Raw genomic sequence first — 16,405 nt, 5'->3', positions numbered from 1 at the left:
ATAATTCTTGAACCGAAAGCGTGTTAGACTATAGATATGCTACATTTTTTAATATTATTGTCATCAGTTCTATCGCCGTTTATGATGCCGAACCTTTCAATATTTTCAATGATCCCTAGTTCAGATTTATATAAACTTGAGAATATGTATCCATCGATAGAAAACAATGCAGATCATTCATTGAATACACTATTTTGCGTAAAGATGTTATGAGGTTTGGAATTTAATAAATATTCGGAATTCAATTATTGTAGAGTTATGAGTATTGTGTGGAACAATCCTAATATATGGAAATGAATTCCTACAAACATTATCCATCATCAAAAATCAATTAAATTCTAAAAACATTAGTCATTCTCTCCATCTTCACTCAATTTTCCATGGACAATTTAGTAATACAGTCCTTATAACGAACAATAGAGGCAATTTTCCTTATAATAATGATATAATACATCACTCATTGGGAATTTCCTAGGTCATCACATTTGTGCGTTTTAATATGCATATCAACAAACGATATACAAGTAATAGTTGAAGATTTTATAACTAGAGTCATTACAAATAAATCACTCAGCACTGATATCTCAGATACGATATAATAGTCTCGTGTAATGATAAATGTTATAATAGTAACCAGCTGTGGAGAAGATTACAATCAAATACTTGCACCCTTTACATTTTTTATTTTTGTTTTTTTTAGATGCTAGGGAATTTTTAGTTTTGTCAAGTTTGCGGCATTTGATGATGGTAAAGTGGCGGTCGTGGGGGTCACCCTAGTCGGGGTCATGAGGTAGTTATTGGTGGCGCTTCGGTCGGTTTACTGAATGGCAGTAGTGGAGGAATGCTGTCTGTGTGAGTTTGTAGGTGTACAGTCGTCAAATTAAGTACTGGAAGTAACNCGCACCCTTTACATTTTTTATTTTCGGTTTTTTTAGATGCTAAGGAATTTTTAGTTTCGTCAAGTTTGCGGCATTTGATGATGGTAAAGTGGTGGTCGTGGGGGTCACCCGTTTGTACTGTTGTACATAAGGTACCTGTAAACTTCGACACCAATTATTTTTAAAAACACTCTCCATCTTTATCAGCAACAAGTAAGGATGTAGCTGTATTAAAACCTGAGTGACCGACTGTTCCCAAAATGGAGATCTACAATTTCTATATTCCTCACAATTCCTTCAGAGGCGTTGGTAATCGTCGTGTCTGTTTTCATGAAGCTGTGCGCAGGCTTAGCCTCCCTGGCCTCCCTACAAAAATATCCATCAGTAATTGACGAATTCCAGTGGTGCTTGACGATCATTGGCTGCTCGGAATTCTCAGCGTCCAATGAAAATCCGAGACATTCTGACCCCCGCGTTGACACACCGGCGTCACACAATAATCGTGAATATTCGTCAATTTCCGCGAAGCTTCGGCCACCCTCGGCTCACCTGGAACGCGGCAGTGGCGCAGCTTCGGAGTCGCGCGCAGGCTTTCGTGGTGGGAGCAGCCTTGCCCGTGTCTCCACTTGTGAACACGAGCGAGAGTGTGAGAGCGAGTGAGAGCGAACGACAAGTGAGCGAAGGAAGTGGTGAGTGGACATGGTGTGCTAGTAACAGAGAGAGAATTACAGTGACGTGGTCGGTGGGGGGTGTGGAAAAAAAAAGTAATAGTAAAGAAGGAGGAGATACGACAGAGGGGCACGTAGCGCGTCGTTGCAAGGAAACACAACGAGTGTGCTAGTGGCACGGCCCCCGGTGTGCTCACTCCACAGTGCTGCTGTGTCGTGACGAATAATAAGTTAATACAGACTAAATATTGATTTGAATGAAAATTTATCAATAAGGTGGTGTGTTGTCATTAACGATTGATTAAACGAAACAATAAGGGTAGATAAATAGTGAATTGCGAATATATAGGGCCTCATCAAAATGGCAGACTGGCGGTCTCCCGCGGAGGAAGTCGCGGCCACCGACCTGTGCGACGAGAGTCGCGTGCCGCGTGAACGACACAAAAAGCGCGTAGTGGAGCATCAGTCTCCGTTGACGGCACTTGTCGTGCATCATCGCCAATCACATCAGGCTTTTGTCCTTGACACATCGTGCTGCAATGATAAAAGTGAAACTAGTGCCAGTGACAATTGTCGTGATAATAGTATTGAGAATGTAATAAGGTGCAATGGAGTTGTGATGAGTGATGAGTGTGATGTTGATTATTGCAAGCAGTATGGGGATAACAATGATCTGGTGAACGTTTATCTGTTGAATGGAAAACCAGTGAACGTTAAGGCTAACAAAATTCAATCGAAAATGGTAACTGGTGATGAAAAATTATTGGCTAATGGTGATTGTGATAGAAAATTGATGGTTGAGAGGTGTACGACAAAAATGCCGGATAATAGAGCCGAGGGGGTTGTGGTATTGGTTGAATTTGGTAATAAGAGTGATGGTGATGAATGTGTCAGTGATGTGCATCGTAATATCCTTGATATAGACGCGAATGCGACTGTTGTTGATGCTGCTGCTGCGGCTGTTGCTGTTTCTGCTATACCAGAAACAATGAAGGAAATAAAACAGCACAAGCAGCACACTACCGATGCTACTGGGAGTGAGCTTGTTGCCAGGCTAGGTAGCCCCTACAAGGGACAGATCAGGACCGCTGAAGACACCCTCGTTGGACCCTGCGGCAAGAAGCGGTGCGCCGATCGATACGACAGCTCCGAGAGCTCCGACAGGTGAGTCGAATAACATTGCCATATTTTTCATTGTTTTTTCATTCACCACAATTCATCCACCAAATCCACAGTTCATCTACAGTCGAGACAAGGTTTTATCATGAATTTATGACGTCAGCATACGTCATGCATCAAAACAAACTCCATTTCATTATATCTTCATTCTTCCGGTGAAGTCTTTCAATCTCTTTCGCTCCAGTGGTATGGTTTTTGATAATTTGGCGGAGAATAGACTCTCAGAATCTCGGAAAAATGAAGAGAATAAAAGCAGCCCAACTAAAGCACCATCGGGGTCGTTGCACCGCGTAGTTGAACGACGGATGGTACACGAATGCGTGCAGTAGGCTTGTCGCTTGTGCACCTACATACACAAATACGCTTGCGCCTCGATGCTTGCACTCACTGCCGTCCCTCGCACTCGTGTCCCTTGTACAACCCGAAGAAGTGACGGAGAAGGACAAAATGAGGGAGTTGTTGGGATCCAACAGAGAGATGGGATAGAGGCAGAGTTCGATACTCGCACAAAACGAACCGTGTGCCAGAGGAGCCAATGTTCGAGTTTTTGAGGGCGTCGGAAACCGTGGAAACGGCATATTCGATGAATTCCCGTTTTCCTCTCTGTTTCATTAGGCAATTCCATTACTGATAAATGTTTTTTTTTCCTTTTGTAAAAGGGTGAGAAATGAGCATTTATTCTGCTGTTTGAATCAGGCTTTTCTCGGGTGTGAGTAAAGCTTTACTGGAAATCTTGCGGTATTTCAACCGAAGATATCACATCGTTTAACTTTTTTTTTGTCACGATGAACTTATGTAATATGCGTTATGGTGTCACCTCGGTAATCATGAGTGAGCGAGGTTCATTTTCTAGTTGTCAAATGCATTGAATGGTCTTTTTAGCATTCAGTGAAAAGTTATTCACTCCTTGCTTAGTGACAAATTTAGAAAAAAATGCATGTTTGCCTGGATGATTAATGCATCGATATTCTCCATAATTTGTCCACATTAAATTCTCCAATTGAATTCTCCATATTTATGAATATTGGATTCTCGTTTTTTTTATCTGCAATTCCCACATAATTTTTTTGCTCTGTTGATCTACTAGCAGGTGTGGTCCGCGCGTGCAGTAGTTATACACTGTAGTTTATACGTAATATGCGAACGCAGCAACCTAAAGTATCGTCGCGTGGCCGTGGCCGTGAATGTGAAATTCGTGAATGAAACGATTGGTGAACTCGAGCGAGGGGGGTGGGGGAGAGGAGAAGTGGCCCGGTCCACGGTAGAAGGTAAAGGTTGCCGGTTTCACCGGTTTCACACACTTTCGATTGCTCTTATGATTAACCGATTATTTATTTTGCGTCTGATGTGCATCATGCAACTAACGTGCGGTTGTAATAAACTGGCCGCTTAGTATCTGCTTGAATCACATAAAAAATTAATTATTAATTAACGCAGCATGAGGAAAAATTGATCAGCCAGTGATCGGTGTTGTTTATGGGAGCGTTGATGTAGGCGTTGGTCGACTAAACATCCACCAAAGAGCGCACGTCTAGGCGCTATGTAGAGTTGTATTAGAAGGGAAAAACGTTGGAGGAAGTTTTTCCCATGCGCACTTTGCCGTTGGATTATTTGGTCGACCGCGAGCCTCCACAGCGATGTCGTAAGCAGTGTTTTAGAAAGCCCAAGGCACTCAACTCCAGAGATAAATTCAACTACTGCATCTTTTCAGCATATAGTGGGGGAGAAGTAAAGAAGAGTGAGTGTTGTGGCAGTAAGCACTTATATTTGAGTCACCAGTTGTGGTATACGATGCCAGTATGAGGTTACAGACTTTGGAATTTTGATAATGTCTGAACGTGGAGATGATGACAAACGGATAACATTAAGATTCCGTCACAATGTGAAGAAATTTTCCGCTTAATCTCTGGCAAATTACCACTTGCCATTTTTTTACGTCATTTTAGTGATAATAATTTTTTTCCCCCAATGAGAAATTTCATTCGAGAGGATCGAGGGAGAAACTGGAAAATGGGGAAAAGTTGCGGGCAGAGAGGAGAGGGGGGGGGGGAGGCGCGAAGGGAACAGGCCTACAGGCGGTTTGTCAATTTCCGGTGTGGCCCGACACCGCAAAACGTCAGCTCGAATGCAATGGGCCCTTTCAGTCTCTCTCCCTCTTGTGCACAGCCGTACCGGTTGGATCAATACCTCTCCGTACATTTACGTTTGGACCTACCTATCCGACAAATCCATCCTCTATATAGGTACATAATCTTCATTGCACTACAACTGGTTTAGCCGATCTAAACTCAAAACCAAGTATATCTGGATTTGTGCAACAAGTTTTTCTCATTCGCATATGGCATGCTTATTAAAACACGGTAAATCACCGCTCGTGCCAAACACATGTAGGAAACTCGTTCAAAACCACCTGGAGGATTTTTTTTTCTCACTAATTGCAATGCTTCAACTCGACTTGATCTCCAACCAAAAAAAAAAACTAGCAATCAGTCATTATCAAGTGAAAGTGTTTTTAGACTCAAATGACTCAGTCTCCTTAAATTTTATGATTTCTCGTGGGTATATTTTGCATTGATAATATCCTTATTCCAAGTGCAAGCACAAATATAATACTAAATGCGTAGGCAATGCGCGGTAAGATCATAGGGAGAGTCATGGTTTGCGGGTATTTCTATTCTCGTACAGGTAATAAGAAAACTATTCACTCGCTCGGCTGAACTAACGGCGAGTCGATCCCATTAGACGACTATTTTGCAACACCTAGGGTATAGAGTGAAACACACCATTTCCATCGGCATAAGATCGATAAAGAAAAACAACATTTCCAACGCAAATGATCATGAGAGGAAATTTCTTCACTGCTATATAGTATATAGCCAGCAAATTGATTTCGACTATTAAATCTTGTATTATACTGTTCAAAGTATTGAAATGATTTCTCAATTTTATCAATGCATTCATCCTGACGTAATTATTGTTAAACTGAAAGTACAAGTTATGAAGTACTCCTGATTATTGCATTAGCGTCAATGCAATTGCGGACGTGATCGTGGCCTCGGTGCAGGAAAACATGCACTGTGGGGCGAAGTGAAGTATACATATATGTAACGTACAACCTAGGCCTAGTCTCGGTGCGCGTTGGTGCATTTTGCAACAGCACACTTTCGCAATTGGCTTCTTTCTCGTGGACGTGACAAGCGAAGGTATCATACTGTAATAGTGTAGTACAGTCGTGAACAAAAGTAAGAGAAAAGTAGATTTCTCCTAGCACTCGTTGAAGAATTTTGTTATTATAATGGAGGGTTTTCAAGTGTTGCGGGAATACGACCATTAGGGTGTCCATGGTAATGTCATGGGTATTTGTTTTGATGGAGGAACTGACGATTACGTAATCGACCTAGTGGAAGTGGCATTGCAGCTTCTGGAAAGTCAGAAGTGCTGCAATTAACAGTGCAGCCACTCGGATTACTGCAATCAGGCACGCTAAAAGGGCTCACATCCCGCCAAATACTACTCCAATTTGCCGCCGCTGAGACTTTCAACTTTTAGCGTTCATCAGCGTATTTACATTAGGATAGTTGAGCTGAAATTGTAGATGGTGATAAATCTTGGGTTCTTTTTATGGGAACACCATTGAAATATCACGTGATGGAATGCTGCTTCAGGAAATGTACTGCAGTTTCATTAGAAACAAATAAATTTTATGAGTAATTTTACGTTTCATTCTCAATAAAATTCCACGACTTATAGTAACAAGAATATTTACTTGAGTTGATGAATTTATCTCCAACTGACTCAACAATTCATCATTTAAAATTTCTCAAAATAATCATCAATCTTCACAGCTGAACGACCACACATTAATTTCCTATTAATTCGAACCGTCAACTAATTTCCCGAACAAGATCCGTTATAACAAATTCTTCGTTTAAAGAAGAAAATAAAAAAACAGATAAAATAGCAACTACATGTGCGGCGCATGCGCCACACATCGTTGGGTTTTCGTGCCGTTCCCTTCGTCTTCGACTCTCCTACCTCTCCGAGAGAGAGACCACTGCGCACGCTAGATTCACGAGTCTTCACCACGATTTTTGAGCTCAACTCCCTTGTACGACCTGAAATCTCCGATGCAATTAACCCTGTCTCGCCTCGAGCCCTCGCTCTCCTCTTATTATTTTACTTTCATATATTTCTTTTTTCTCCCCCTCCCCACAAAACAGTCTTCGGCAATATATTTACAACGATCGTATTTTGAACACTCAGCTGGTCTCGTGTTATGTGTATATGTTTAGACTCGTGGACCCTTGAACGTCTTTCCGAGGTCACGAGCCTTCCGCGAAGTCTCGTGATCCATTCTACTGAAATTCAATTTGTACACTCAATAATATGATCGACAAAATAATATAACGATAATTATCGAGGAAATCGAGTATGTGCACTTGATCAACATGATATCATCGGGTATTATTAATCTCGATACGACAATTCCCATATTTTGGTTTCGAATATCGGTTTTACTCTCGAATTACATTACTGTGCGGGCCCAGGGAGAATAGATGCTTTAAGCCGCTTGGCGTCCGACAACTCACGGACGATACGCGGATCACGATATTTCCTTTCTTTATCCTCGTACTCCTTGGCGAGCAGATAGAAGAAGGCGCACGACCCCCCGCGCGGCCGACTAATTAACCTACCTCTTTATCTTTAGCGTGTGTCCCCTCCTGCTTGATCCGACAATCAGATGTTAGTCCCTTTAATTAATCTGTAAACGTTGGCCCAATGGATTTCAAATTAAATCAATTGTCGGTGGAAACGTTTTCAAGGATTCGAGGGTTTTCATTCTGCATTATAAATATTCTAAGCGTTCTTTTTCTTTCACTGATGGAGAGAGTAATTTTTTTCATTCTGATTAAAATTTTTGTGCACCAATTCAGATTTATTATTGAAGATTACAATACGCAAAATGCAACGAATATATGTGTGCAAGCCGTGTGAAATTTTCCTGAATACTCTAGATATTTTCCTGGTGATTGAATTAAGTATATTTTTTCATGTCACTCATTATCAGTCCGACAACCCACGTCTTCAACAAGGGCTTTTTGTAATTCACATTCGTTGCAAGATGTTTTACATAATATACTCACTTTATATTGGCTCCTATTTTTTTTCCAATTTCTCGAATTATCAAATTCGAAGATGAATGACATAAAAGCCCAAGTAGAAGAAAACTTATTCATTGAAATCCTCCAAAAATACTATCGCGAAACCACAATAGTACACTTTTGTGGCATTTTTTTTCAAGTGTCATTTTCATTGAAATGTCAATAAATTTGATACTTATTAAGTTCAAAATTTCGTGAAGAAATCACTGGAAACTAAAACTAAGTTCAATTATTCCGTGAAAATTAATAGGAATTAGGATAATTCAGATGAATATATTGTTGAATTTTCAACTGATTTAGAATTTAGCGTAATTTGATACTGAATATTCATATCTAGATTGAAAATTCAAGTAAAAGCTGGGGGATTCTCGTCTTTCTGCTTTTCAACAATTTTGAATTCCATTGAATTTTTTGTGAAATTTTCAATTCCATTATTTTTGCTCCCTAAAATCGCATTCAATGTCGCATTTCTAAAAAATACTACTCAACTGTCTGTGGAATTAAATTTTTTTTCCAACAATGAAATTCTCTGAGAATCGTCAGAAAGTAAATTTTACACGTTTTTTTATCAGCCGGAAAAAACGACTTTTTTTCTAGAATAAAAACCGTCCGATCGTATCTTTGGATGCCGCATTTGGTTTCAGCATTATTGCGCTGACGTTTCCCAAACATTGCAGTTTGTACTATCTTCAGGGCTGTGAGGTCCGATTCTGAGCTCTGACGTGCAGCCTAAAAATAATGACGAGATACAATTGAGTCTCCGTACAAGATACTGGGCCGGAATCCGGGCCGAGTAATACCCTCACTTTCTGACTTCCAGGTAAGAATTGACGATAGAAACAGGGCTCATCAAGCCCTGGACCAAGGCTCGGAAATGCTCACTCAGGGCTGGGGCTCAGCCTTGGATCAATCTTCCTTCAGCCCTAAAATGATAACCTCGTTTCAGGCTTAGTCCGCAAGGCTTGAAGGAGGCTCGGTGCCAAGGCTTGATTCAAGCCTTGAATTACCACATTTTAAAGGCTCAATCGATCTTCGGCTAAATAAATGGGAGTATTGTTTACATATATTTGTATAAACAATTTCTTATTGCTTCATAACCCTTTTTATGAATTTAGAGTAACCTATGAAAGAGAGTGCGGTCGGACCGTACATCACTGTTGCTAAGCGTTGTTGGTGATTGTGATTATCGGTTAATTAACAATGGATGGGAAAAAAATTATTATCATCATTAGTTCCTATTAATTATTCGTCCTGGATTATTACCGCGCACCTGGAAATTGAAATACAATGAAATCAAACATTTAAAAATTTGCTCCTCTGCTGGGGTTCGATCCGGGGCTCTTCTGATCCGTAGACAAGCGCGCTATCCACTGGGCTACCTGCGACTTCTTAGGATGATACATTTTTTGCGGGTATAAAAATTCAACTTGTGTTAGTGTTATTTTGTTATTTTGTTGATATCCTAATTAAACTTTCTGAACTTGAATAAATGATAGGTCCGATGGATTTATGAGTTCAGAATCGATTGATTAATTAATTATAGATAAGGATAATAATAATTATGTAGCCTCGTGCACAAAGGGCTGCTCTAGCTATGTTTGTAGATGATGATAATGTTTTCACCACCATTAACTAATGAGTATTGATATAAAAATTGAGGAAATTAATCGAAAGTAACTTTAATTTTCGAGGCCTTGCTGAGCCCTGAATAAGCCTTGACGTACTGAGCCTGAATACTGAAAGCCTGGACTAGGCCTGGATTGAGCCTCGCCAATGGCCCCTTTAATCATCCTCATTTGAAGCTCAAGTGAACGATGAAACCAAGCCTATCCCAGGCCTGAATAACTGAGCCTCGCCAACCCTGGGCTCATACCCCACGTACGAAAAAACGAATGGGCCGAGCTTGGCCCAAGCCCGGTGGCCGGCCTGCCGAACTTCGGGACCCGTTCCTCAACCGGGACCGCGCCAGACTTGGTTGAAACCTGGAATGATAACATCGGGCCAGGTTTAGGCGCCCATCTCGGCCCAGCGTTGATTGCCAGTCGTTGGCCAGGCTCAATTAAACATTACTTAATTACATGAATATGATAATATGGGTGATTGAAATACACGTAATTCAATATTACTCCTCAGCATTCGTAATAGGTTCAACGAGGAAAAAAAATCAATGCCGGCATGCGACTGGTGCCGCACTGGCTGCCAAACTGTTCATGGCAATTATCAATAATAACAAAAACAAAATAATTAACATTTTTTAGGATGATTTTTAGTATTGATTGTGCCCTACCTACCAAACCCTAACGCAATCATCGCTGAAAGACCGATTTTGTTAACTTAAAAATTACCCCCTAACGTGGGCTCGAACCCACGACCTCACGACTACTAATCCGACGCCCTAACCACTAGTCTACCACGCAATTCGTAAAACCTCTACTTCAAATCTTCCATATTAATTCCATCTCGGTTTTTTTCGACTTGAATGTTTTATTATTCAGTTGATAGAAATATTAAGTGATTCAACTACAGTTTAATCGGTAAATTAATTCAATAATGAATAATAATAATTATTATTAGTAATTACAATAATAATTGTAACAATTAGGATTACTGTTGAATGACGATTCTTCTTCTTTTCGTAATAATTAGCGAGTAACATGTGACTTCAACACCTACAATGTCACTATTTTTTTACGATTACACCCTTAATATTTTACCCTCAAGTTTCCACCTTTACCATTCAACCCTCAGAATGTCAGCCTTATGATTTTTTCGCCCCTTTCCATTATTGCGATTTGACCCTTACAATTTTACTCTTCAGATTTTACCCTTATGATTCCACCCCTATGATTTCATTCTCATCATCTCACCCTTACGACTTAACCATTACAGTTACACCAACGGCTGGAGCCCAATGACCAAGCTCCGGGCCACCGCTGGCTGAGGCTTGGTTATCGAGCTCCGGCATGCCAATGTCCGGTCAAGGCTTGGCCAGATCTGTCAACCAAGGCTCGCTTACCCGCCCTTCTCCCGAGACTCAAGCCCTGGTTCCCAGGGATGGCCGAACCTCGGTCCAAGCCTGGGCGCCCAGACTTGGCAAGCCCAGGCTTGTGCCAGGCTTGGCCCGTTTCTCCAACACTGGCATTTCGTACGTGGGACAGGCTTGTTCTCATCGTCAGGCTATGTAATTCTTACCTGGGCGCTTGAATGTTTTTCTTTTCTTATTCTCTGTGCTAGGAGACTACGCCGCGTGCTCGCTCTGCTCGCCAACTCCCATATGACCCTCCTAATCCTTATTCTGGCCCCTCGTGACCCTTATTTTGACCCTCGTGACCTTTATTCTGATCCTCATAACCTTGATTCTGACCCTCGTGACCGTAAATTGTGGAGCCTTACTTTCGAGTACCAAGTTTTCATCACCAGAAGTCGATTTGGACTATTATAATATAGAGAGATAAGATACTCGACAAAGGGGCTAGAATTGAGTAAGAGTGGAGTTGAGATATTGTAGAAATTATAGGAAATATGTGAATTTATGCCCTTGAACTGAATTGCACATCAATTGAATTTCAAAACGAATCGGCAATAGTTACAGTTTATCGACAAAATTAAATGCGTCGAGCATAAAATTGGGTAAAATGTCTATTTTTTTTCACACGTCTTGTACTATCTATGTCTCGTCGATTTTTTCAATTAATCGGTAGATAGGTAAAATACTCGATGTAAATTACCAGAACCTATACATGTAGAATATCAGGTACTTCATGTCTCTGATTGTTCTTGAAAGGGTCAAACGCAAAAGATACGAGTGGAGAGATGAAAAGAGTGAAAGGAGAAGTACGAAGGGAGTGATCGCAATGGCCAAACGTGGGAGACGAGTGGATGATCAATGATCACGAAGGCTAAATGAAAGAAATGAATGGAGTGATGGGTGACATCAATAGGGTCAAATGTAGTATTGCCGCAAGAGAGAAAAGAAACAAGATAAATCGACTGTGACAAGATATAAGATAACAGAAGAATTTAATGATTTCTTGTTGAATTGAGACAAAATTAGAGAAATATGTCTGGACAAGAATTGGTCGGAAATAATTCCAACGGAAATTTCATATTCGAAACAGCGAATGCAAGGGTCATTTTTTTGTAAAGGGTTTAATGCCTAAAGGAGGTTAGGCGGTGTTTGAGGTGAATTTGAGAGTGAATTTCTGTGGTTCCCGGTAGCTTAGTCGGTAAGAGTGCCCGGCGCGTATCTGGGAGACCCGGGTTCGATTCCCGGCTGGGTGAAGCGGAAATTTTTCTCTCTAAATTCTAATTCTCTTAGAATTTTTTTTTTTTTAAAGTCGTTAGGGTGATACCTTACAAGAGTAGAACGTCACAGGATCATAATCAGGATTGAGTCGTTTATTGAAAATTATAGTTTTTTATACTGTACATAGTAGAATAGTGGTAATTTATCTCTGGATGGTAAGAAAGGTATATCACTGGTTTAAAAAACCCTTATCATAACGATGAGTACTCACGAAGGTCATTCCTTACGGGGGTCAAGTGTTTTAAACGTCCTATCTCGTCAGGATCATACTGCGCAAGAGTCATATCCCGCGTCAGTTACACGTTATCAAAAGGCTCATGCTTCGCGAGTGTCGTGCCTCGGGTGAGGATCAACTAGGAAAGGCAGGCTGAACAATCACAAAGGTCGAATGTTCAGAAAGTTCTTTCGCTTGACTCTCATGTTCAATTTTTGTGATTCCCTTGTTTATCTCTCTTCGGCCAGAGTGGCGACCTGCGGTCTGCCTCATATCAGTATGAAATAGTTGGGAAGGAAAAGGGAGGATCACACGAATCACGAGAGTCATACCTGGCGAGGGTCATGATCACAAGGGTCAAAAGACAAAGGCATGCAGGATCATCACAAAAGTCGAATGATCATAAATCTAGCAAAATAATCAGAAGACTTCCGCTTGATCATTGTCCTGCGTATTCTTCTAGTTTGATTCTGATCATCAGCATCTGGCCCTCCCCGGCCGACCCTTGCCATGATCTTGTCTGCCTCTGTCGTTTTACTCTCGTCGTCTTTGTATCCTCGCAAGATATGCTCTGCGCAAAGTTTGGCCCTCGCAAGGTATGACCCTGGTCACTACGTTTAACTCTCACTAGATATGATCGTTGCAACATTTGACTCTCGCGAGGCCAAACGGGAGAGCCTTCTCATTATTAGAAAAAGGTCTGAATTTTCTTTGGTAAATTACTTTTTCCTTGCACGTGCGTGTAATCACAGCGTTTACATGTCACTGTTTGAATGGTAAACGCGGCGATAACATGCGGCGCCACCATCGCTGAGACGTACTATACTAAAATGTCAACGGCGAGTGTAATCACGCCGAATACACTCCAGTGAGCAAAAATCACCGGAATATACATCTCAATCGTCATAACCTCGATTACAGTCCCTCGCGAAAACAACATTGTGGAAATCTCGATCAGTTGATTTTTCAATAAAAAATGAATACTACTGAGATTACGATCCATGGGGAGACGATGAAAACTAATCTTATGTTTGAATCTGTGTTTATGGAGGGCGATGGATGTGGAGAAATGAATTGTGATGATGACGATGAAATTGATGAAGAATTAATTGAGGACGATCAAACACCAAATCAGATGGAAAATGACGAAGAGTCATCCAGTGATCTTCCACCACTCCCACAGAATGTTCTCAGAGCAATTGAAAACGCAAGGGATAAAGCACTGCCAGCGAAATCACGCCTGAGGTACATAAGAGCATACAAAAAATACAGAAAGTGGATCGAGGAAAATGAGTTCCAGGACAATTCAGCTGAACATATTTTTTCTGAGGAGGTGGTATTGGCGTACTTTAGTGAGAAATCAGAATCATGGGCTCCAAATAGTCTCTGGGCTACATACTCTGGTATTAAATGTGTCGTCAACAGGTTCCACAAGATTGATCTGGGCAAATACAATGAGGTTATTCATTTTTTAAAGAGAATGAAAAAAGGTTACGAGCCTAAAAAAACTGCAGTTCTTTGGGAGCATCAAACTTCAAAATTTATTCGCGAAGCTCCAGATGAGGTGTATCTAGTGGAGAAGGTGAACAATCAAATGAATGTAGAAAAGACTGATGATAAATTATTTTTTATACCTTATATACATAACCCCCTTTTTTTTGTAGGTTGCTCTAATTTTTGGCCTCTGTGGCGGTTGCAGAGCAATTGAAATGTGGAAATTACAATTGGATCACGTGCATGACTGTGTTGACAACGAAACCAACGAGTCTTTTTTCAAGGTTCATCTTCTCGACACCAAAACCAAGAAACCAAGATCTTTTTCTGTTCTGGGAGAGTATTATGATATTGTTCAAAAATACCTGAAGTTACCACCTGACCATGCAACAGTGCCTAAAGTTTTCTTGAATTATCAAAAAGGAAAGTGTACGAATCAACCGATTAGCAGAAACAAAATTGCTTCTTTCGCGAAAACAATCGCTGGATTTTTACAACTACCAAATCCAGAACTATATACTGGTCATTGCTTCCGTCGTGCAGGGACATCTCAGTTTGCAAATACTGGAGCGAGCGTGATAGAGATCATGGCGTTTGGTGGATGGGAATCCTTCAATTCAGCCAAAGGATACGCGGAGGACTCAGATGTGAACAAGAATAATCGTTGCAAGACAATCTTGAAGTCATTTGTTAGATCAGGTCAGAAGCAGACTTCAAAACCGCCACATTCAGCTAACGCCACAAAAAAGTCAGTGGGATTCACATGCGCGACGGAATTGATTGAAAAATTTAATCTTCAGCCATCTACATCGACAAACACAAATACTCCACACATCGACATTGAGGACACAGCAAACTCCAATAAAGAATCATCAACATCAAAGTCTTCCAACATCAATGTTGAACATGAGGAAAATCCCAGGGGGAAATCACCACTACCAGGCTCTCCGAACATGAATTTCGAAAACGAGGAAAATTGGAATGTCACGAAGGTATTGCAGAGCATGCCATCAGCCAAAACTGTGAATTTTAATTTTACAAACTGCCACAACAACATTTACTTCAAGTAAAAGAGAGACTGGACTAGAGAATATTCAACTTTTATCAATAAATCAAAGACGAGTAATCTTGAAGACTGAATAATATTGCTTATGTATAGTCACTATACTCATAAGAGTTCAGTAAACATGATGTGTATGTTTTTCCATTGACGCCAATTATCGTAAAAAACTAAGACATGAGATCCTTAAAATTTTAATATTATAATGTTAAATAATATTTAAGGGAATGGATTTACCAAAGCTAAAACTATGTCAACAGTTATGTGGTGTTATATATATATATAACGTGTTATGACACAAAATGAAGTTATAAGGCTACTAGAATGTCATGGAAAATGGTATTTATATTTTATTATCAGTGAGAAACTAAACAACTCATTTTGAATATGACCATAAAGAGGAGAACAATAATGTTATTTCTGAAGAACATTCTGAAAGAAGTTTTTTTTCATAATATGGAGAATAGTAAAAGAAAGGCACGATACTTATTAAGAACGTTTGGAGATGACTTTGAGATTATTTTAAAATAAAATTCATCTTTTTGAAAAAATATCCCCTCTGTAACAAAATTAAATGGAATCCCTGCAAACCTTTCCCTTCATAAATTTAAATTTTCTTTTTCTCATCGGATAAATCTGAATGTCCAGTAAAAATTTGGCCAAGTTTTTCCAACGAATATCGATCGACAAAAATGATAGAAAATGAAAATGTGAGAAAATATCCGAATAGAGTATTTCCTAATTCACTAGAATGATACAAATATGTCATTTTTTATCTCTCATACAAATTTTTTTTTATTCTGTGAAGTTATTTTACATAGGGTTTTACATTTGACATAAAATCATTCCCAGAAATTGGATATGTTAAATCTTAGATAATTCTGAGGCTCTGCCAGCTCCAAGTACTCAGCAATTACTTTTGGAGTCATACGAATTTCTTCAGAACTCATCCTGCTTCTTGAACATCTCCCTTTAGCATACTTGAGCATGAAATAATCGTGGTGATTATTAGCTGGACGAAGAATCATGTATTCTTTTGTCTTTAAATACCAATCATCACTGATGATGAATCTACGGGGATAATTCCATTTAGTACGTGGAATTTCCAAGATCAACTGGTGTCCATTGTCAGTAACATCTTGATTCTCAAGTCTCCACAATTCCTTTCTCCTCAAACATCCTGAGGCACCAACCATGAAGCAGATCTAAAAAACAGATAACCACAAGAATTGAGAATGAATGATGATTTTTAGAACTTTTTGAACTTGAAATAATTTATGCAGCATGGAATTTGTGCAACCTATATATTTTTATGTACTTTTAACATAATTCTTGGCCTACCAGAGAAATAGCCTTAAACTAAAAAAATTATAAAAGTGGACATTGCCAAGAATAGTATATAAGATGATAATCACCTTGACTGCTAGATAATCATTGTCAGGAG

The 16,405-nt window shown here is 39.9% G+C and overlaps 1 protein-coding gene across 1 annotated transcript in view; it reads left to right on the top strand.

Moving 5' to 3' along the window:
* The first annotated feature begins 1,662 nt into the window (after positions 1–1,662).
* LOC107042013 overlaps positions 1,663–16,405 on the top strand; it is a 131,241-nt gene continuing 116,498 nt past the window's right edge. The window contains exon 1 of the mRNA XM_015262868.1: positions 1,663–2,710. Within this exon, the coding sequence (XP_015118354.1) occupies positions 1,908–2,710 (803 nt within the window). The 5' untranslated portion in view covers positions 1,663–1,907. The remainder of the gene's footprint in view (positions 2,711–16,405) is intronic.

This window comes from Diachasma alloeum, unplaced genomic scaffold (genome assembly GCF_001412515.2).
Source record: "Diachasma alloeum isolate Michigan unplaced genomic scaffold, Dall2.0 Dall_scaffold_00401, whole genome shotgun sequence".
Classification (NCBI taxonomy): domain Eukaryota; kingdom Metazoa; phylum Arthropoda; class Insecta; order Hymenoptera; family Braconidae; genus Diachasma; species Diachasma alloeum.
This window is presented reverse-complemented; position numbering and strand designations above follow the sequence as displayed.